This window comes from Anas platyrhynchos, chromosome 7 (assembly GCF_047663525.1).
Source record: "Anas platyrhynchos isolate ZD024472 breed Pekin duck chromosome 7, IASCAAS_PekinDuck_T2T, whole genome shotgun sequence".
Classification (NCBI taxonomy): domain Eukaryota; kingdom Metazoa; phylum Chordata; class Aves; order Anseriformes; family Anatidae; genus Anas; species Anas platyrhynchos.
Window position 1 is genome coordinate 19479997 of NC_092593.1, and position 22260 is coordinate 19502256.

Sequence of the window (22260 nt, forward strand, 5' to 3'; positions counted from 1 at the left end):
ACAAACTAGTATTTTTCAAAAACCTTTTAAAATGTGACATAAATGTGGCATTAAGCAAACATTCCCATCCAGCCACACCTGTCAGATTAATTTAGCTTTAATTTTACCTGAGGAAGGAACTAGAAGGATGAAGCAGTGAAATACTGTTAAGCTAGGTTCCACAACGTTGTCCATGTCCCATCGAATTTCCAGTACTCAATTTACTCTTTTCTGAGTATGCAGCTCCCTTAAAGACTTCCACATTCAGTTTTTATTTCAGAAAGTGTCTGCTTGCCCTCAAGCCCATGTGTTTCTTTGGGGTGGGACATAGTATGACACAGCACTTCCTTTTAATGCGGGTTTCCAGGCATGAAGGGGAAGCACTTCACTTTTAAGGGTTTTACATTTCTAAGTTAGTATATAGAGTCTATTTAGAAAAATACATTTTGGGAGGCAGTGGGGGAGTGGTATAAGAAATTTCTGGAATATTTTGTTTTCTAGGAAGACAGTGAAGCAAGGTGGCTTTTGTCACTGATGTTCTGGCCTACGTTACTATGATGTGTGGGGCTTTGCTGTTCTGTGTCATTAGACTTGATGAAACACTACATGAGAAAGTCATTGAGCAGGAGAATGGTGTTAATCCTCCTTGCCATAGTGGTTTATGTGGCACTAAAAATATGTAAAAAGTACACAAATGGGATTGTAGGGTTTAAGAAAATTAGCATTTCTTCCTGTTTCAGATAGAGTTTTAATACAAAAGGATACATTTTTTTTCCAGCCTTTTGAAATTTTCATGTGCCTTAGATATTTCCATGATGGTGACAATGAATTTCTTTGCCCTCATTGATGCAAGAGTGCTTGTAATCTGCCGAGTGGCCATATGGTTCGCATTTATTTTAATGGGTCTTTGACATCAGGAGAATAGCTGAGACAGCAGAAGAAAGTGCTTATGATTTGGAGTTCAGCCAGAACTAAGATTATTTATGTTTAGTAATCGAAGAACTACCAGTTTGCTTAGTAAAAATGTTTGAAAAACGTTACGGGCTTAAAATGTTATTCCTATCAGGATTTTTATAAAATTAGGAAACATGTTTTGCTTTTCTTACACGAATACAGCTGTAGCGGGATCTATTCCCTCATATGGGGGTTCTGGGTTCTATTTTGGCCATTAGATGTATGGAATTAAATGCTCTCTCTTTCTCAGGTTTTACCCTGCTCTAGGTACACTACTCAGAGCAAAACGAGGATGTTCAAAGCAGATGAAAAGTGCAGATGTATAGAACATTCATTATTTGCATATGAGAGTACTTTGTCTGCTAGTACATTATTACATTATTGCTTACCTTCTTAATCCATTGTGACCAGCAGGTCAAGGGAGGTGATCCTCCCCCTCTACTCTGCCCTGATCAGGCCTCACCTGGAGTACTGTGTCCAGTTCTGGGCTCCCCAGTACAAGAAAAACAGGGATCTCCTGGAAAGAGTCCAGCAGAGGGCCACAAAGATGATACGGGGCCTGGAGCATCTTCCCTATGAAGAAAGGCTGAGAGATCTGGGTCTGTTCAGCCTGGAGAAGAGAAGACTGAGAGGATCTCCTCAGAGTATATAAATATCTGAGGGGTGGAGGACAGAAGGATGTAGCCAACCTCTTCTCAGTGGTTTGTGGGAATAGGACAAGGGGCAATGGCTGCAAGTTAGAGCACAGGAAGTTCTGCACTGACATGTGAGAGAACTTCTTCGCGGTGAGGGTGACAGAGCATTGGAACAGGCTACCTAGGGAGGTTGTGGAGTCTCCTTCTCTGGAGATATTCAAGGCCTGTCTGGACACCTACCTGGGCAGCCTACTCTGAGGAACCTGCTTTGGCAGGGGGGTTGGACCTGATGATCTTTCAAGGTCCCTTCCAACCCCTACAGTTCTGTGATTCTTTGGTTGTAATTTATTCATACATGAGAGTTGGATGTGTATCATAAGATGTGTTACCAGCACATAAGAAATAGCTTAACTTGAATTTTTCAAATGTGAAATGAGTTGTGATTGTATCTTTCTTTTTCACAAGTTGACAATGTTTTTTTCTCAGGGCAGGGCACACAATATAGCTTGAGGTGCTGAAGAGGGTGGGGAGGGCTCACAGGTAAACAGTTCACCTCAATGTGCAGAGGTCTGGAAGTATCCTATGGGTATCTGAATTTTCTGCTCCATGCTTTGAGAATCCCTTCGTATGGTGTAGGGAGGGCCAAATTAAGACAGGAAATCATAGAATCATAGAATCATAGAATATCCTGAGTTGGAAGGGACCCTTAAGGATCATCAAGTCCAACTCTTGACACCGCACAGGTCTACCCAAGTTCAGACCATGTGACTAAGTGCACAGTCCAATCTCTTCTTAAATTCAGTCAGGCTCGGTGCAGTGACCACTTCCCTGGGGAGCCTGTTCCAGTGTGCAACCACTCTCTCTGTGAAGAACCCCTTCCTGATGTCCAGCCTAAACTTCCCCTGCCTCAGCTTAACTCCATTCCCGCGGGTCCTGTCGCTGGTGTTAATGGAGAAAAGGTCTCCTGCCTCTCGACACCCCCTTACGAGGAAGTTGTAGACTGCGATGAGGTCTCCCCTCAGCCTCCTCTTCTCCAGGCTGAACAGGCCCAGTGCCCTCAGCCGTTCCTCGTACGTCTTCCCCTCCAGGCCTTTCACCATCTTCGTAGCCCTCCTCTGGACACTCTCCAACAGTTTCATGTCCTTTTTATACTGTGGTGCCCAGAACTGCACACAGTACTCGAGGTGAGGCCGCACCAGCGCAGAGTAGAGCGGGACAATCACCTCCCTTGACCTACTAGCGATGCCGTGCTTGATGCACCCCAGGACACGGTTGGCCCTCCTGGCTGCCATAAGGGGTACAATTATGTAAGCTAGAGAGATGCTGATATACAGCTTTGAAAAAACTGAAAAATGCATTAGTAATAAAATTCTCAGATACTATAACCTTCAGTCCTCCAAAGAGATGTAAAATGAAAAAGAAATTTTCTTTGCAATACAGAAGGTAAGTGCAAGAAATCTTACGAGCCTTTTGGTAAGAACAATGTGATGGCAGCCATTATTTGAAATTAATTTAGCTGCAGGACTTGTTTTTTTTCATACAATGATGCCACTGAGGAGGCAGTCTCTAACCATAGTGTCCTAGTTACATTAAAATATATTACAAAAATCTGTGTAGTGCTACATCTTTTTTCACCATTAGTCTATTCACACATTTCTCTATACATGTTTAAACTTTTCTGCCTTACAAATTGCTTCATTCTTTCTTATTAACTGTTATTAACTGTTATTAATTATTGATGAACAAAGGCTTTTCTTATTCTCTAACCTCACATGGCTTGGATGCTTATTTTCATCTTTGTTGATGAGTCTTTTTTCAACGACGTATAAAAATAGTACTTTTTGTTCTGATAGATAAAAGTTACCATTTCAAATTGCAACCATTTTAATAAAAATGTTGGTAATAGAAGGTATGACTTAGTGGCTCAGCATGGTTTCCAGCCATGCTTATAATTTGTCACTAATGGGAATGATCGTGATGACATTTGTGTGTCTATTCATTTTACGTTTACTGCCATTTCCTAGTAGATCTATCTTTCCATGGCTAGTAAACCACATGTTGGGTAAGACAGCTTTACTGAGTCAAGCCTTAACCTGTGTAATTTGTAGGAGTGTGTATAGAAAAGTGTTTTGTCTTGCAGGTGACAAAGCTATTTTCATGCATGTTAGTGTGTAGCCTTACGGAAAAATCACTGAAAGAAATCTTAATTTCTTGAATTACTACTGAACAGTTGTCCCCGTTCAGTACTACAGTTATATAGTACATGTTATGTATGTCAATGACTGAAAAACAGCCCTACTGAAACACGGAAAACTGAAGGGCTGTAATGAAAAACTTGATGTTTAGGCATTGTAGCGTTCTGTTCCTCTTTGGCTTGCCATATAGATGTTCTTCAGTTTTGGAATCCGTAGACATTCCTTGTATGTTCGATAGCCAGAGCAGCGTGTGAAGAGAAACGGCAGAATTACCATATGTAGTCATGAAGTAGTTATAACTGCTGTGGATAAACAGAATTGTTAAGAGAGACAGAGAATCTTAACAGCTGAGGAAAAGATGCATCCTACAATGGATGTGTGCATAAATATCATGAACAAGGATAACAAAAGGGCAAGGACAAAGAGCAGGCTGTGTTTCCAGGATGGGTTAACCATCCATGTTTGCCTATAAAAGTTTTACTTTAAGTCTTTGAGTCTGGCCTCACCTTTAGGAAGTTTGCTTGCAGATGGTTCCCAGTTTCCATTAATAGCCTGTGCTGCAGATGACCTGTGCTGTGGCTTAGTGCAGGTTGAGTGCTGCATGAATAGCGCTGTGCGGTGTCCCTGAAAGTGCAACAACCGTTCTGGCTTGGCAGACACCTGTGGGAGAAGGCTCGATTCTGTGGACTGCAGCTCACTGCAAGCAGGTTATTAACTTGGGCTCTGTTCTGCTAAACCCCAAAACTGAACCACTTAAATGTCAAATCCCCAAAATCAAAATTTGAGCTGTTAACATTTCAGATGACAAATTCTGGGCAGGGCTTTTTGAAGATATTTATGTCTGAAGACCTTGTTCAGATTTTACTTTTAAAGTGACTTTTTCTGAGGGACAGATCTGTAGCAGTAATTATGCTAACAGTATCATCCTCCCCTCTAATAACAGACAGATTTTGTGCATTATGGTACTTACATATCTGCCAAATATATTACATTCCATATAATCCTAGAACATGGAACTACAAATTATATTCATTGTTTAACTTTGTGAAAATGGAGTATTTTTTTTCCTTTCCTGGAGGATACCAGGAAAGGTATTTATACATGTCTGACTTATGTATCAGACCTGTAATATGTAAATATATTAAAAGATTGCATGATCCATTGGGTAGTTTCAGATGGTGGTGAATATTCCTATTCCCACTGGTATCCTTGCACATTATAAACTGCTAGACCCAAGACGGTGGCATTAATTTTCAAAAACCACCTTCTGGTTCCTGTTGACAGTGTGTGTCCAGCAGATGCTAAACGACCACATCTCTGCATAACAGAAGCTGGCTGGAGTTAATACTGCCCCTTTTGCACAGAATGGATGATAGTGGCATCCCTGGGTATCACTGTTGCACAGCCAGATGTCCTGTAAGTACTTCTGAGACTGTCCAAGCAGGGAAGCCTGTTGATTACAGTCTCTTTGGATAAATTGTTAGGTTACAAGCTTTTCCTGCCTTTGAAAATTTTCCTGCCTTCTTTCACCTTTGAAACTGACTCCACAGATGCCTAGCAAATGTTCCTGATTTCTGATGTATCAGAAAATAAATATTCTGCATGTCCTTGTGCTCTGTCTTGAGTTAAGCAGTGTCCTTAGCACTGCTGATTCAAACTTACTATTTAAGGTGTGGTGCATGCAAAGTAACATGTGGCTCTGAATCCTGGTAAGATGATATAAAAATCTGAGTTTTGGCTGCCTTGAAACAAAAGGACTGAATGAGTTATAGAGCACTCCATCCCAGATGCTGGAAAATATTTAACACTTCCTTTCAATATCAAATAATAACCTTTGAGAAATCACATTATGGCAGTGCTCTATTCAGAAACTTAAGGAAGTACAGGAGAACAAGAACATAATGCCTTTGCAGCACTGACTGTGCTTTGTGTGTCCTTTGTTACTGAGGTGGTCACAATTCTCCAGTGCCTTCACTGACAGAAGGCTGATTGTATCTTCAGAAAAAAAAAGGGGGGGGTGTGGGGACGGCACCTGAACATCTCTAATTAATGTTTCTGGGTAACCAAATCAAATCTTGTTATCTCTTGCAGTTCCTGCCTGCTCTGTTCTTGTAAACAACATTCTCATAAATATGAATTTACTCTGACTAGTTCCTAGCAGTAACACAGAAGAGGTAACTGTAGAGTTATTCATAGAGCCTTAGCTCTTCCTTTAATATGTTCTTGGTTGAGACAAAAGCAAACCCAAAAGATACGATGTGTTTCAGAAAAAAATAACTGCATATAGTCCGAGGTCTCTGTTTACGTGCTTGCTTGCTTACACAGATTAGCATATAATTTGTCTGGCTAGGATCTATGATGTTAATAAATAAAAGCATGATTTTTAATGACTTACAACAAATGCACGCCAGCTCTCACTGTCTTTAGTACAGTTGTATAGTGCTGGATTTATAGTGCTGGTTGTGTTGCAGTGACAGTACCCTAGTATCTCTTTGAAGTTCAGCTTAGCTCCATTTTAACACAGTTTTTGCCAGTGACATATAAAACAAACAAACAAAACATTTGATGGTGTGGCGCTGATAACTTAATTGCTGAAAGTGAGAAGAACTATAAAAAAAAGTTGAGGAAATGCATTAATGGGTTCTTTCAGACGGCTCATGGCAACTACAGTCTACTGAGAGAGACAGATGACCAAACATTTAGGCATAAACATATGGTAATGTATTAAATTGTTCTAAATTTTGACAACACACACATGCACGTATGGGCATCCCTGCTCCTCCCTCTAAATGCACATAATTGAAAAGCCTATTCATGTCATCTAATTTTTGTCATAGATTACATTATTTTTTCCAACTGGAATTTGTTTGTTAGATTGGTCTGCCTAGCTTCATTTAACTGTTAGTGTGTAAAGGGTGAATAAAAATTCAGGTTGATTTCTTTATGTATAAAAAGTACTGTAATTTAGTACTTCCATAGAACTGACAGACTTAAGGGAAAAAAAAAAGAGGAAACACAAAAAAAGGAAACACTTTTATCACTTTTATTCCAACATTTCGTATTTCTGCCAGTAAGCAACCATGTCAAGAATTCCGTAGCTAAGGTCTAAAATTAATTGCTATAAATTTAAACCTCATGTAGTAGATACTGAAGTTTAAAGTTGAAAATTCAAACCATTCACCAGCTTGTGCGATCTATAGGAACCTTCTATTTCTGCATGAAGCAGACAAATATATGTAAAATTAACCTTTTATATTTTCTTTCCTTTAATATTTTACCATAGTTTTATCTCTTATTCCATTTGTGGCTGAATCTTTTACTTAATAAAAATACTGGTGTTTGCCCTTCAGCGTCTATCACTATTTCTTCCCAAATACAGGCAAGATCCAGTTGAAATCCAAATAATATCAATACTGTTATATCGGCTAATTATATAGGATATAGGATATAGAATATATAGGATATTATATAGGATAAATTCCAGAATGATTTAGAAGCCTTCTTCACTAGGAGCAGGATTTTTTAATGTGCAAGAGCATATAGGCAATGAACTTTAATACAGAGAACATTTCCTTTCATTCTGAATTGAAAGAGTCACGATATCAAAATACCCATATTCAACTCTATTCATTTTTTTTAAACAGTTTTGTTTTGAAACTGTGACATGTATGAAGAAACAGTACAACAGTATTTCATAGTATGCAAAATTGGCATAAACCTATCAAATATTCTCTTCTAATAAAATAACACTTGGCACCCAGTAGAACCTTTCTATAACTAGTTTTGATAGGCTCTGTTGAGAGATTTGCTTAAAAGTGGTTGTAAGTTTAAACATGCCTAATGTAACAATTTGTTTTAATTCCTTTGTGAACATCCTACACCCTTTTTAGAACACCCGTCACTGAGAACAGGTAAGTGAATGGTAGGACTTGTGCTTATTTATCTGTTTTATACTTCTACTCTAACACATCTGGAGCTTTTCTGAAAAAGTACATGTTACTTACTATATTTTCAGCTGCTTGACAATATTTAGGAAAAAATTTATTATTTCAGTGTTTCATGGAACCTAACATGTTTTTATGATTATGTTAGTAGGGTATACCAGCTGTAGTTTGGCTACAAGAATATATTTTCCAATATGTTTTTCTCTCATAGTTAGATCATTCTATTTTTTTTTTTAAACTTAATTAACATGAAAGTTTGAGTTTTTTAGATTTCTGATGATTAGCATTTTGCTACATTAGGGAATGAACTCTATTTTAACTGTGACAATAAACCAAACCTGCTACGAAACCAAGGCTGAAGGCCAAGTACTTCTAGTCTCTAGAGATGGTGCAATTTTAGATTAGCAGAGTACATCACAATGCTCTTACGGCTTTTATGGAATGGTTTCAAATCTTTCAAAAGTGGTTTCAGGCACCTGTTAAATCACTTTACTGCCTGAGTTCTGGCAGTTTGGTCTCTCAGTCATATCTGCCCAGTTGTTGCAAAGCAGTAATGTATTACCTACTTCCTTGACAACCTGCTGTCATTTTGCAATAAATCAAATAAATCAGGCTGCTGTTTCATCTTAAAAATCAAGGAGTGTCTCTCCAATGTTTGTATCTTGTATTTTGCACTAAAGGCTTAACCCTGTTACCAGAGAGAGACAATAGATAAGTATCACTGAAAGGAATTATGAATGTCTGTAGGAAAAGAACAGTATTTGACAGTTAAAATTTGGCATATATTTTTAAATAAATCCCTTTCATATGGAACTGCGTATTTTTATAAGAAAAAACAAGTAAGAGTGTGAAGGGAATCAGAAAAAAATTAGAAAAAAAATAGATTATTTTTGGGGGGGTCAAAATTCTACATATCAGGAATATATATATACAGACATATTCAGTGGATGTCAGCAGAAAGGGTAAAGGTGAAGGAAAAAAGGATCTGATCGTAAATCAGCATTATTCCTATATTATTCTGTGATAATAAGAGTTTCAGAAACACAAAACATACTACCTTTATAGTTACCCTAACGCACTGATGTCACATATTTTAGAATATAAAATATAGGAATCTTTTCTGTTAATGTGACCCAATACTTTAAAGATCAAGTGTTAGACCTCTACTAGAGCCTTGCTGACATAGTAATTGTCATGTTTATAGATCTGCAGGAGGCACTGGTCTGCTGTTCTGACTGCTCTCATATGTAGCGTCATTTTGTTCACTGGGTTTTAAAGAGGTACAAGTAGACTGATCAGTCGCTTTGAGGTGACACTATAAAAGAAACTCTTCTTGCTGGGATTTGTTTCCTTTCTTATTAAAATGGATAAACATTTAAAAAATGCAGAGGAAAAACAGCTGTCCTGGACAAGGATTTATATTGTTCATTTTAATGGTTTGTAATGGCTTCTGGGTTTATCTATATGGTTATTTTTTCTAATCTTATTCCCTTATTTAGACTGCACTTCTCTAAACTTTAGCACGTACATATGTATCATTAAGGTAAATGGAACTACCTGACTATGTAGTCATCTGTTATATGACTACAAGTTATCATTAATGTTGTAATTCGCATCTGTTCCAGCTTCATCAATCCTTAAAAGAGAGAAGAGGAAGAGAACAAAAAATGTCCATTTTAACTGTGTTACTGTGTATTACTTCACGAGAAGGCAAGGCTTCACCAGTGTTCCTAGCCAAGGAGGAAGCACACTGGGAATGTCCACTCGCCACAACAGTGTGCGCCAGTACACGCTTGGAGAGTTTGCAATGGAACAGGAGAGGCTTCACCGGGAGATGCTAAGAGAGCATCTAAGGGAGGAAAAACTCAATTCTCTAAAATTAAAGGTAAAAATTATTTGATTTTGATCCCTGCCCTTATGTATTTCCATGAACAGTATCAGAGTGATATGAGCATGATGTAAATGCTTTAATCAAAACCCCTTCCTTCCTTTCCAGTCTGATTTCAATGGAAACAATGGCATTTTTTCTTTTTTTATTTTACTGAAGGTATATTTTTGTTAGATATTATGAAGTGCTGATATGGTTCTAAAGTACTAATGTGTACTAAAGTACTTAAAGTGCTTTACTAGGGTATGGTTATGTACTCCCTGTTTTCATAGAATCATAGAATATCCTGAGTTGGAAGGGACCCTTAAGGATCATCAAGTCCAACTCTTGACACCGCACAGGTCTACCCAAAAGTTCAGACCATGTGACTAAGCGCACAGTCCAATCTCTTCTTAAATTCAGTCAGGCTCGGTGCAGTGACCACTTCCCTGGGGAGCCTGTTCCAGTTCTAAAGTACTAATGTGTACTAAAGTACTTAAAGTGCTTTACTAGGGTATGGTTGTGTACTCCCTGTTTTCTCACAGAGAGGATGACAAAGGCAGATAAACAGCAGAACTTAGCCTCAGCCAGGGTATCTAGCAGAGTCTGGAAGTGCCAGGAAGTGAGCAAGTCCTCTGAGCCCTTGCACAGTGCCCCGTTAGAGAAAGCAGGGGTAACATGCTAAGTACTGAAAACAAGACACCTTATTTTCTTGGAGAACTTGACCAAATTTGGTAACAACAATACAGAATAAGTTTTTTTTTTTTTTTTAAATGTACCAATTTATACAAATATTTATACAAATATTTATTCATGCATCTTTAATACTTTACCAAAAGTTGTCTGTGTTAAAGAATCATCAGACAAATTAACCCACTATATCAGTTTAGCTAGTCAGAGCAAATCTTAGCTATAGTTTTAAAGCTATCTTTTTTTAATTTAGCAGAGCAGAGGAAACAAGTTGTGTAGGAGAACAAAAAGAATAGGAGAAGAGAGAAGGGGATTGCATTCTTGGAAGTGTCTCTTCCGCCTCTCTAAAAGCGGTGGCAAAAGCTCCATTTTTGTTGTTTAGTGAATGAAAAAACTTCCTATATGATGGCTTGTGTTTTGGACTAGTTTTCAGAATAATTCTGTAATTAAAAGTGAACAATATCTACAATTGTAGCTGAACTGCTGTGCTCCACAGCTTCTCCTTCTCCTTTTCCTTGTCTGATACCATTATCTCTATTTAAGGTATTTCAGGCTACGTATGCATAAAACAAACTGGCACCTTCCCAGTTTAAGAAATCTCACAGTATTTTTCCCCTAGAATGAACTTTGTTCATAGGTTTTGTCTGAATACCTGAATAAGTTGTAATTACTTTTTTTTCGTTTTTTTATTTTTTTTTTTTTATTTTAACTGTGAAACATTCTGAGATAGTTCATAAAATTTGAACTGTCATAATGAAGACAAATATAAAAACTACTCAGGACAAAGGTAAATTAAAGATGGATATTTGGACAGGCTGGAAACAAAAGGATAGAGCTTGTGATTTATCATAGAGATAGATTATACCTCTAAACATCTCGCATCACAGGATCTTCAGAGCATCAAGTGTGAATTGAGCTGTAACTGTGTAGATCCCTTGGCTGACTTCCAGGAAGAGATGTTTTGCTATTCACATGATTTCTAAATGAACACAAAAAGGAAAGGCTGTAGATTCTAAGGTGATGTCAGTGATATAATGAAAACCTACTAATCAGTATATGAATGTAAATTACTGTCCATCTGCACAGAAAAATTAGGAAAATTAGAAACCAGAGCACAGCAAAGTTTGTTCAAAAAAGGCTTTCTGTTTGAAAACAAATAAGCAAACAGTAACATTTTCAGTGTTTTTTTTTTTTTTAGCCTGTTTGTTTTCAATTTCAGTTTCCCCATTTAATTTTTTTCTGTAGGATTAAAATACGAAACCCGTAGGTAGAATGCATTCTCTCTTGTAGAATTTGATGAAAAGAAAAGAAGTACAGGAATATATTGGAATAGAGTCTTAATAATATTAGGTATTGTTTATGTTTTTACTTGCTAAAAGTAAAGAGCCAAATAAGAAATTTCTGTTAATTAAAAGCAGATAAAGACTTTAAAATCATCTTCAAGTCACTTTAGCCATGTAGCACTAACACTTCAGTGTAAACATTGCTGACAGTGGCATAAACACTGTTAGCAGCAGAGTGTGAAAATTCTAATGGCAGTCTGTGCATAAAAGCCATCTTGTCAAGATGAAAGGTACAAGGTAGGCTTTACTTAAATACTTTGTCATTTGAGGAAACATTATGAGTAAACACAGCAGGTTAGCTGCAGTAGTCCTTATTGCTAACTCATAATGTCTCTTCAGATTAAGATATTTTAAAACAGTTAGCACGAGCCTGGTGCTGTTAAGGTTCCTGAGTCTATGGACCAACAGACAAATCAGTGCAGATTGTTCTTATTCTGAAAACAAGACAAATGCAAATGTAAAATGATGTGGGTTTGTCTCTGAACAGAATTACTCTAGAGCCTTTTAATCTTTAATTTTTATTTTTTTTTAAAGTTGTGTAGAAAGCGAAAATCTATGAAAAATAGATCTATGCGAAAATCTATGAAATATCTATGCCATTTCACCATTTTCTATAGGCTAGGTAAACTTATGAAACCTAAATGTGGTTATGGTGGTGCATGTGGAAGCATATATGCTTAACAATTTCTAAGAAAAGAAACTTGTAGTACACTGTAAGTAACTGCTTTAGACATACGAGAATTAACTGAATTTATTCAAGTTGATCATGGTACTGTCAGTAATTGGTAAATTAGTTTTAATCTTCAGGCAGACTATTCAGATTTCAGCTTTGTAGTCCTGTCTAGGAACATGCAGAAGTCTTTAACTTACTCAGATCATGTAGTTGGACAGTAAAAATGGAAGCCAGTAGTAGTAACAAAATGATAATGAATAGATAGTTCACTTTTTTTATGGTGAACTGCAGGAGAAACTAAAAATACATTTTCTGTGTTGGCTTCCTTTGTCTTGGCTTCTTACCATAAGAAATAGCTTCCAGCTAGAGCAAGCAAAGGCATCTAACCTATTTTTTTTCACATTCTACAGAGTTGAGGTGCTTTTCACCCAGAAACTTCATGTATTCATTGGCTGGTACCTTATCCCATTGTTATGGCATTAACCTTTAGCTTTATGCGAGAAATTTTACCCATCTACATATCTAGTTTAATTCAGATAAGTAATATTATGACAAGAGAAAATAATGTTGTCCTTTAGTTTTGAATTGAAAAATATATTTGATGGTTCTTGATAATTTTCACTCTGTAGTTTCCCAATTACTTGTTTAAGAGATGGTCAAAGCTTTCCATTTAATTAATTCATTTGTTCTTTGCATGACGAAATTGAGAAAAAAAAATCAGAGGAGACAAGAATAGCATCCAGCAACTGAGTCAAAAGGAGCTAAGGTGCTTTGAAATTACAGACTGCTGTCTTATCTCACTCGATGCCCACACATTTGACTTTACAGTCTGCGGAATGCCTAAAGCATTCAGCACCTGGCTGGCTTTCATTCCTAAATGCTCTACTGCTATGTAGTGAAACAATTCAGATTTGCAGGAGGAGGGGGAGAAGTATGTGACAGGCTTGGCATGGTTCTGTAGGTTCCTTTTGTAAACTGAGCAGTTAACAGCATTTGCCTCATAGGTAAGACACCAGAAAGTTGATTTGTATTAAAAAATCATTGAATGAAATAATAATAATAAAAAAAATTACCAAAGCAGGGATTAGAATTCTTCCCCAGTTTCAAATTTAAATTATGATAGACAATTAACCAGCTTAAGGACTGGTTTGAACCATGTATGTTTAAAACCGGAGAAGTCAGAATTCTTAAGTAGGCCATTTTCCTATTAAATGAAGAAAGAAAGAAAGAAAGAAAGAAACAAAACAACAACCACAAAAAGCAACATAAATACATTGTACTTACTTGTACCTAGGTAATAAATAAATAAATAAATAAATAAAACATCAAGGCTGCCATTCTAGATTTGAACATTCAGGCTGAATTGTATGTAATGAGGGTTATTCCCACCCACTGGCTTTAGACAGCTAATTCAAGATGCTCTGAGGATATACCTGTGTTTCACTATGACTTTATAGTGAAAGTTACACAGAAAAAGGAAAACTTCCAATGTTGTCTTTTCTACCTTGTTGAACTAATACATTGAATTTATTACGTAAATAAACTCTCCATTGCCCCAGGGCCACAGAGAATTGATTAGGGTGCTGTTACCCCTTTTTTCTTGGCCACAGTAATACAAAGTAAGTAAGTGTGAAGTAATTTAGGTAGAAAAGGGCAAAATTAAGTGACATCCAGGCTTAAAATTAATTATCAGCTCAAGCAAATACAGGTAATATGCTCAAGTTCAGTGGAAAGACTATAGTTTGACCTTAGCTGTACATACAGTAAACAACTTGTCATGCTACATGAGGAACAGGATAGAATACATGAAATGCACTGTTTTAGAGATGTGACATGGCCTAACCTGAAATAGCATTAGTAGTATAACTGCTATCTCAAAATGGCTATTGAAGAATTTCAAAAAGCCCAGAGACAGGAACTAAAACTAATTAAGGGCTTCAAGAATTATCCTATGAAGCGATATGGAAAAGACTAGAATTTTAGAAAGGCACAAGATGTGGCAAACTACAATATATAATAAAGGATATAAAAAGCAGACATGAAATTGGAAGTTTAGAAAAGAAATTAGCTTTAGGGCAAACATGAACTAAAAATGAATTAACTTGTGAATTACAGTGTGAAAGAACTGCCTTTTCACCCCATCTGTAATTGTATTATGGAATTTTTACTGGCATTCATGGAGATCAGAACAAAGGGTGAAATGCAGTAGGCTTTGTTTTTGTGTTTTTTTTTTTTTAACAGATGTCTTTCCACATTCATAGTTCATTACATATATTTACATATATAACAACTATATACAAGGGTAGCTTAAGCACTTTGTTATTTGTTCTGTGTAACAGATGACAAAGAATGGTACAGTGGAATCTGAAGAGGCGAATACCCTGACACTGGATGACATTTCTGATGATGATATTGATCTAGACAACACTGAAGTAGATGAGTACTTCTTTCTACAACCCCTGCCGACAAAAAAGCGAAGGGCACTGCTACGAGCTTCTGGAGTGAAGAAGATTGATGTGGAAGAAAAACATGAGCTGCGGGCCATCCGGCTGTCCAGAGAGGATTGTGGCTGTGACTGCCGTGTGTTTTGTGATCCAGAAACTTGCACTTGCAGTCTTGCAGGCATAAAATGTCAGGTAAATGTCTATATTATTGTCAATATTTAAATAGCAAGGGGAGGAGGGAGAAGTGCTTGTACTTTTTGTTCTTGTTAATGTGGTAAGTACTGGGAGCTTATTAAGTAAGTGAATTGTTAAACAATAACACTTGTGGATCTCAAACTAGTTTAAGTCTCAGATTTAAGAGTTTATAGTGTGCAACACAAAATATCTCCTTAAACACATTTATTTTATGATCCTTTAGGCACATACATTGTTTAATATTTTTTGTTCATACACAAATATTCTGCTCATGTTCCCCTTTGCCCTTTATCTAAACATGCAAATGGAAACAACAGAAGGATCAGTAGCCCACAGATTCCACAATGGTAGGTAGCTTTTGTTTGAGAGACAATTCACATGCTGTCCAAATGTGAATTATAGTCCAAACTAAATAAGAAGCAATATATGACACTGTGGTACTGTTCTTTATTTAGCATGCATGATATTTAACATGCATGCATGAAAAACTGCATGTAGGCAATTAAATGTATATCTGCTAACCTAGCAGGCAGTTCTTCTCTGCAGACTGAAATGATATTGCATATTGTACATTTACACGATGTTCTATGTACAACTGTAAATGTCTCAAAATGCTTTCTAAAAGATGTCTGCTAGTTTTCCTGAGTTAGTATGCAGCCAAGTTGATTTCTTCATAAATGCATTTTTCATTATTTCTTAAATCCAAGCTAAATTTTCACTGCTATTCTAAATAATGTATTCCCTTTGCTACTTCTGTTTTCATCTTCACATATGGGGAAGATGTACTAGTTTGCTTTACATGGCTTTCCTCTGCATCACATTTGATATACTGTAGTGTAGATGAAAATCATAGACCTTAAGCTATCTAATTAAACTACCTGATCTGTGGATTCAATCACATTTTTACATACTTAAATGGATATTATTGGATGTATAAATTCTGCCTACAGTCCGTTGCATGTAAAATACTGCATCTACAATTGAATGAGTATCTTTTAAAACATAATAGAGCTTCTATTCATGCTTCCTGTCGCCAGGTGCCCCCTATTGGCAACTTTATAACATTTTTTTATAGATAATGCATTTTATTTCAATAGATTTGTAGTTTCCATGACTTTTATCAAAACGTTAAGACTTTTCTGGGTAATTTTGTCTGGACTTGAGCACGATATTATGTAAAGCTGTAGCAGCTCCAAAAATAGAAAAATAACTGCTTTTTTGTTCCACTATGTAAAGCTCTACCCATGAATTTGAAATTATTTTTTTTTTCCTACTTCGCAACACTGGTACACATCATTCCCTTATGTTTTCAGCAGTATTGCTAAATTCCAGGGTTAACTCTCTAAATTACTTTTAGTTATGATTATTCTTACAAGTAGTTGTGAGGGGAATCCCATTTGAATCCCACTTCACTGCTGTGTTTCTTTAGGCTGTCTAGGTTATGTTGTATCACCAGGTTTCTGCTAAATATTGTTAATCTGTATTCTCTTTTTTAAAAGGTGGATCGTATGTCTTTTCCATGCGGTTGCACTAAAGAAGGGTGTAGCAATACAGCAGGTAGAATTGAATTTAATCCTATCCGTGTACGGACTCACTTTTTGCACACAATAATGAAACTCGAATTGGAGAAAAATAGAGAGCAGCAAGTTCCAGCACTAAATGGCTGCCACAGTGAGATAAGTGCACACACTAGTTCTGTGAGTCCAGGACCCCATCCGGTTGAATATTCAATTGCAGAAAATTTTGAGATTGAAACTGAATCTCAGGCTTCAGTTATGCATTCTCAGTCAGCCGAGGACTTGGACTGCCCTGGGGAAGAGGAGGAAGAGGAAGATGGGAGTAGCTTTTGTAGTGGAGTTACAGATTCTAGCACTCAGAGTTTAGCCCCTAGTGAATCAGATGATGAGGAAGAGGAAGAGGAAGATGAGGAAGATGATGAGGAAGAAAAAGCAGATGATTTTGTAGAAAGCATGGGCTCCCATGCTAATATGGTGCCTCTTCCTTCTGTCCTTTGCTACTCTGATGGAACTGCTGTGCATGAAAACCACTCTAAAAACGCCTCATACTATACTAACTCTTCAAATCTGTATTACCAAATAGAGAACCATGTTGCTGGCACTGCTAACCAGATTGGTGAGACTTACTCAGAAAGGGATGCTGTAAAGAATGGTAGTCTTTCTCTGGTGCCTTACAACATGACTTCAGAACAGTTTGTTGACTACACACGGCAATCAGAGGAAACTTTTAGCAGCCCTCATTACCCTTCTGCAAATCCCTCAGTGATTGTTTGCTGCTCATCTTCTGAAGGTGATAGCAGTGCTCCATGTAACAGTTTATACACTGAGCATAGGCCAAGTCACTCTCAAGTGGAATTTCACTCATACTTGAAAGGTCCTTCTCAAGATGGATTTGTTTCAGCTTTGAATGGCGAGAGTCGTGTACAAGAGCACCCTGCTGAGAATTCACTAAACCTCCCAGAAAGGAGCAGACTGCACGAAGAGTGCATCAAATCACCAGTGGTAGAAACGGTACCTGTTTAATATTAAAATTCTCCTAGGACTGACTTCCTGTATTGAAATGCACTCAAACTGGATTTCCTAGAATCTTACTTTTTTTAAGAGGTAGAAAACACTTGGACTATCGTCAGTGTTCCAGACACATTTTGTTTTCTCAAGCTACATTGGCAGTGGCATTGCACAAAGTCAGTTTGTAATGTAAAGATTTAAAAAAAAAAAACACACAACAAAAAAGAAACAAACACATCAAACTGTCTTTTGATAAAAATAGAACACGTAAGTAAAAAAACACACCCAACATATTTCACAGTAGCCTACCTGTCAAAGTATGTGAAACCTGCCAAGCTATCTGAATCAAAGCTTCACGTTTCTGATTGTCGGGCCTGTGCAAGATTGTTAAAAATGATACTTTGAAATGATCATGTTTAGAGTCCTAATTTTCAACATATCTGAAAAGATGGTAAGTTTAATGTAAGTAATTACTGTACAAAAATGTTTTAATTGTTCTGTACTCTATGTATTTTATTTATGGTAGTTTAGTAGTCATGTTTTGATAAAAATGAAGAGCATGTTCATTTGAACAGAAAATCCATAACTAGTAACAAAGAGCATGTTCAATTTTCATCTGGAGTACCATGTATTCTTCCTTTTTAAAAAATACTATTTCCGATAGATTATCTTGAAATGCATTTTTAAAGTACTGTTTTCTCTTTTTACTGTTCTTGACCAACAGAAGAGTCAGAAAGGGGGCATTTGTATCTTTTAGGAAGGTGAAAGGTAGACAATCCTCCATCAAAATTAAAATCAGTGGCATTTTCAGAACTAGTACCCCCCTCCCCAAAGAATGATCTTGTATATAATAGCAAAGCAGTAGCTTAAGCTTGCACAGCACCTTTTAACCCAACAAACATTCTGATACTTATGCACTTTAGTGCCATTTTGCAGTACTATATTAACTGTGAGAACTGTGAACTATTTTGGAGAAATGCCATAGCTCCAGACTCTGAGGTATACGTAAGATCTCCAAAATTCATTGTAGAAAATGTTTTCCCAAGTCAGGTTAAGAATATGCTAGTAAGTAATTTTAAAATAGCAGAGTCTTGCTGATCACAGTTTAAATGAAGCATGGAAAATAATGTGAAAGTGTCTATATTTTCCCATTAAGCAGTTTTTATGAAATAAGAAGGTTTTTGTGGACTTCTGATTGTATCCCAGATTTCCAGAGTCACTCGGTCTAATTAGGAACCAGTATATTCAATGAGGGAACATAGCTTCAGAGATTTTATGTCTGCTGAAGTTTCCAAGCAAAATAACATGCTCATCATAAGGATATCCATTAACTTCTACTCCATTTGTTTTAAAATTACATGGAAATTAAAATACCTACTGTATTTTACAGTCTTTAGGTTATTAACACTGCTTTCTTCAAGAAATGGATGTTGTAAAAGCCTATTTTTTCTATACACTGATAATTCTCTATTGCCTTATTTTGATTTCAGAAGCTATTTTAGTATTTTCTTCTAATACTGAAATTTTATTATACATCAGGTAGGTTGGAATGTAGATCTGTCACGTTTGCCAAAATAAGAATTAGCATCTTAGTTTTTACCTGTGACAAATCTAGATAGTTAGCAGTATGCATGTAAACACAGCGTATATTTCAGCTCTGTAACACTGACTGTTTTGGTTAGAAGATCTTCACAACATCATGTATAGTACTCCAGTAGAAGAATTGCCAGATTTAAAATATGCTTTCAAAAAAATAAGCTTAGCAATGTTTTTTAATGAGATCTGAGTATCTCATTTCTTGAGATCAGTGATTTCTGATTTTTATTTTTACACTAAATTAGCAAAATATTTTTACTCCATGTAGTAACTGGAAAGTTTTTTTATTTCTTTGTTTCCACAAGAAACCCTCTATTGTTTCATGTCCTTAGTTCTCTAGGGACTGAATTCCACATTAACAACAGACTCCATCTCCTGGGAAAGTGCAGTGATGTTGATTAACTGGCTCAGCAGGCCCTGCTCCTCCCAGTTGCAGAACACCCTAATCCCTTTCTGTACAGGCTGAGTAGCCAGGTAAAATGCATGTGTTCACTACTTCCATATAGCACATACCCATCTTTATTTTTAAAGGAAAACACTTCAGCGCATCAAAAGTTTTGCATGCAAGAATAAGAATGGTTCTGCTCAAGTTATTCGACAGGCAAACATAACAAGTCTCTTTGTATGTAGGTATCTTGCATTAACAGCAGGCTTAAATCTGGCAATCTCACTCAACACCAGCAGCAAAAGCACAAATCCCTTCTTGAGTTGGGAGAATAGCTGTGACTCAATAACAGCTTTTTAACTTTAGAGTGTGTTGGCTACTGGAGAATCATGCACACTTTACCACAGTATTACTCTCAGGGGTAAGTTAAATGAAATATGTTTGTTTCATTATTCACCCCCTAACTGAGCAATAAGAGGTTATTTTCTTGGCCCCTATGCTTTCAAATGATAAATACCTTTAATAATATTAGCAAGCACAGTAAGTGATTAACTTTATAAAATACATCTCAGCTAGCTTTAAGATACTGAGATGCTAGTTCACTATTATCTCTTGGCAAAATCTTCAGACCCCTGGCCTCCTTAATATTAACATCTTTATAAATTTCTGAGTATACTTAGATGTGTATGTTTCTAGGGGCATTGGGTAAATACAGCTAAATTCTCTAAAGCTTGCAGCATAGGACAACAAGTAGATAGGATAAAAGCAGAGCGACTATGAAAGAACATTTGCTACATTATTTTCCCTTGCTTAAAAGTACCTAATTCCTGGGAGTTGCAAAATAAAATGTGCAGGATAAAGATTTATTTTGAAAAAATATTCTTAACTACCTGCTGCTAACGCAGACTGCATAACCCTTCTTTTGATCTACTGTTTTGTGATCAAGATTCAGTCTCAGGGTACAAACTAAAGAAACCTTGTTTAGTTCTTGCAACAAGTTAAGAAGTCAAGTCTGTTGGTAATTCATGGAGATATCCTGGTAGCTATACTAAGAATATCAACAAGCCTTCTGAAAGAGATAAACTCATACTACGGGGGAGGGGGAGGACAAAAACACAACCAACAACAAACAAAAACAAGTATATTTTTTTCCAGTATAGTTCAATCTGTTCCCCGAACTACGAACCAGCAAAATATTATGCTAAACCCTTTGTGGTCATTTATAAGTTAACTAGAGTGAAAAAGAAATAGTCACAGCCCTGCCCAAAAGAGGTACGCTAATTTAACTGTGAAATCTAGTGTAGGCTGTAGAAACCAGGTGAGAATTAAAGTTCCTATCTGTTGATTTTCATGTATTGTTTAGAAGACCAAAGTACTCTCCAAGTAGCGAAAAATAAATTTAAATTGTGGTCTGGAGAATTTTCTAGTCTTTATATTCTGGGCTAGTATATAATTACATATGCTGCGTCCCATTTCCCAGTTAGTTAATATTAATGTTGATAACAAGGTCCTATCATTTTTGGGCAAGCTTATTTCTACGTGATAAAAGTATTATGTTATTAAGTGATAAACAGCAGTGTTTGCTTCTATATAGATATGGCATATCATTTGTGGAAATGTTTACTTTACTGATAGCTGTATCAGGTTTTTCTCCTAATGTATTTGGCTACTGATAAGCACTCATAAGAAGCCAGATAATAAACTGGCAGATAATTTATGGTTACCTTAGGTAGTTCAGAAAAATACATTAAAAAAAAAAAAAAAAAAGCATGCCTCCCTCTGTTAAAATAAAATTGGATTTTCAAACAGAAGATCAATGAAATAGCACATAAAACTGAATCCCTTTTTGCCCATAATGTGAACTTTGCCTGTCTTCGAAAAATGCATTGTTAAAGTTTATATATAAAGCTTTAACTGATGTTAGCCATAAAAGTGGAGCTTTAGTGGCAAAATTGCAGCAATCACATTTTTTCCTAAGAGCTGTAATTCAATTCATACCCATTGAAACATTTTTGAAAAAAAAACAAAGAACTGATTAGCAAAAGTTTCTATGATTTCTTCTCAAAACTTTTTTTTTTTTTTTTTTTTTTTTTTAACCGGGTACAGGTTATTTAGATAAGAAAGGTTTAAATTTGTAAAGTTTTACTATTTTGCATTTATATAAGTTGCTGCTAGTGAATCATTTGAGTTGACATTTATGTCTTTTAAGGCTATTGATTACCATCAATTGCTATAATTATGGTTCATTCCACTCACTGCTCTGTTAACTGCATCAGTTAACAATGCCATCCTGCCTTTTGTATAAGTTCTACAGAAAATGCATGTAGTATTCATGCTACTGTTACTCTCAGATCCAGTTTCCAATCTTATCTGGGTGTTGTATTTCAGTAAATGTGCTATCAAACTGATACTGTAACATTCCCTGCCCCATAATCAACTGAGAGGTTGTCTTCACTAAACACAGCTCACTTTTAAAGATTGAATACATACATTTGTAAGCAAAACGGAACGTGTTATTTTTTTTAAATATTTCAGATGTTCACGATACTTTGATGGAAATGTGATATACTGGATAGAGTACTTGGCTAAGACAGAGGAGACCTTTTGGCTTTGCCTTTGTCTTGCTCCATCACTTGGAAGTGCTCTGGTTTGCAAGGTACTTGGAGATGTTGTGATAAAAATATTCTGTAGAACAGACAGAATACTATTTTGTCCTCTTTTTTTTCTGGATTGGTAACTAAATTTCTGTACTGCAAACTAAGTCACTTTCCTAATAAAGCCCAGTCCAGCTCGGAAGTGAATAGAAATTGCATCACTAATGTGAAACAGCAAACA

At 36.4% G+C, this 22260-nt stretch overlaps 2 protein-coding genes across 16 annotated transcripts in view; one reads left to right on the top strand and one right to left on the bottom strand.

Annotated features, from left to right (window-relative positions):
• CSRNP3 (cysteine and serine rich nuclear protein 3) overlaps positions 1-22260 on the top strand; it is a 102459-nt gene that overhangs the window by 75876 nt on the left and 4323 nt on the right. For 9 of the 13 annotated variants that reach the window (XM_072040886.1, XM_027462031.3, XM_021272053.4 and 6 more), the window contains 3 exons: positions 9333-9592; positions 14620-14916; positions 16419-17447. In XM_072040886.1, the coding sequence (XP_071896987.1) occupies positions 9333-9592; positions 14620-14916; positions 16419-17447 (1586 nt within the window). Of the gene's footprint in view, positions 1-5047; positions 5180-9332; positions 9593-14619; positions 14917-16418; positions 22082-22260 lie in introns of all 13 variants that reach the window. The other 4 variants (XM_021272060.4, XM_072040887.1, XM_072040888.1 and 1 more) reach the window with 4 other exon arrangements.
• GALNT3 (polypeptide N-acetylgalactosaminyltransferase 3) overlaps positions 1-22260 on the bottom strand; it is a 53248-nt gene that overhangs the window by 1148 nt on the left and 29840 nt on the right. For all 3 annotated transcript variants that reach the window (XM_072040896.1, XM_072040895.1, XM_072040894.1), the window contains exon 17: positions 745-11243. The gene's annotated coding sequence lies outside the window, so the exon portion shown is untranslated. The remainder of the gene's footprint in view (positions 1-744; positions 11244-22260) is intronic.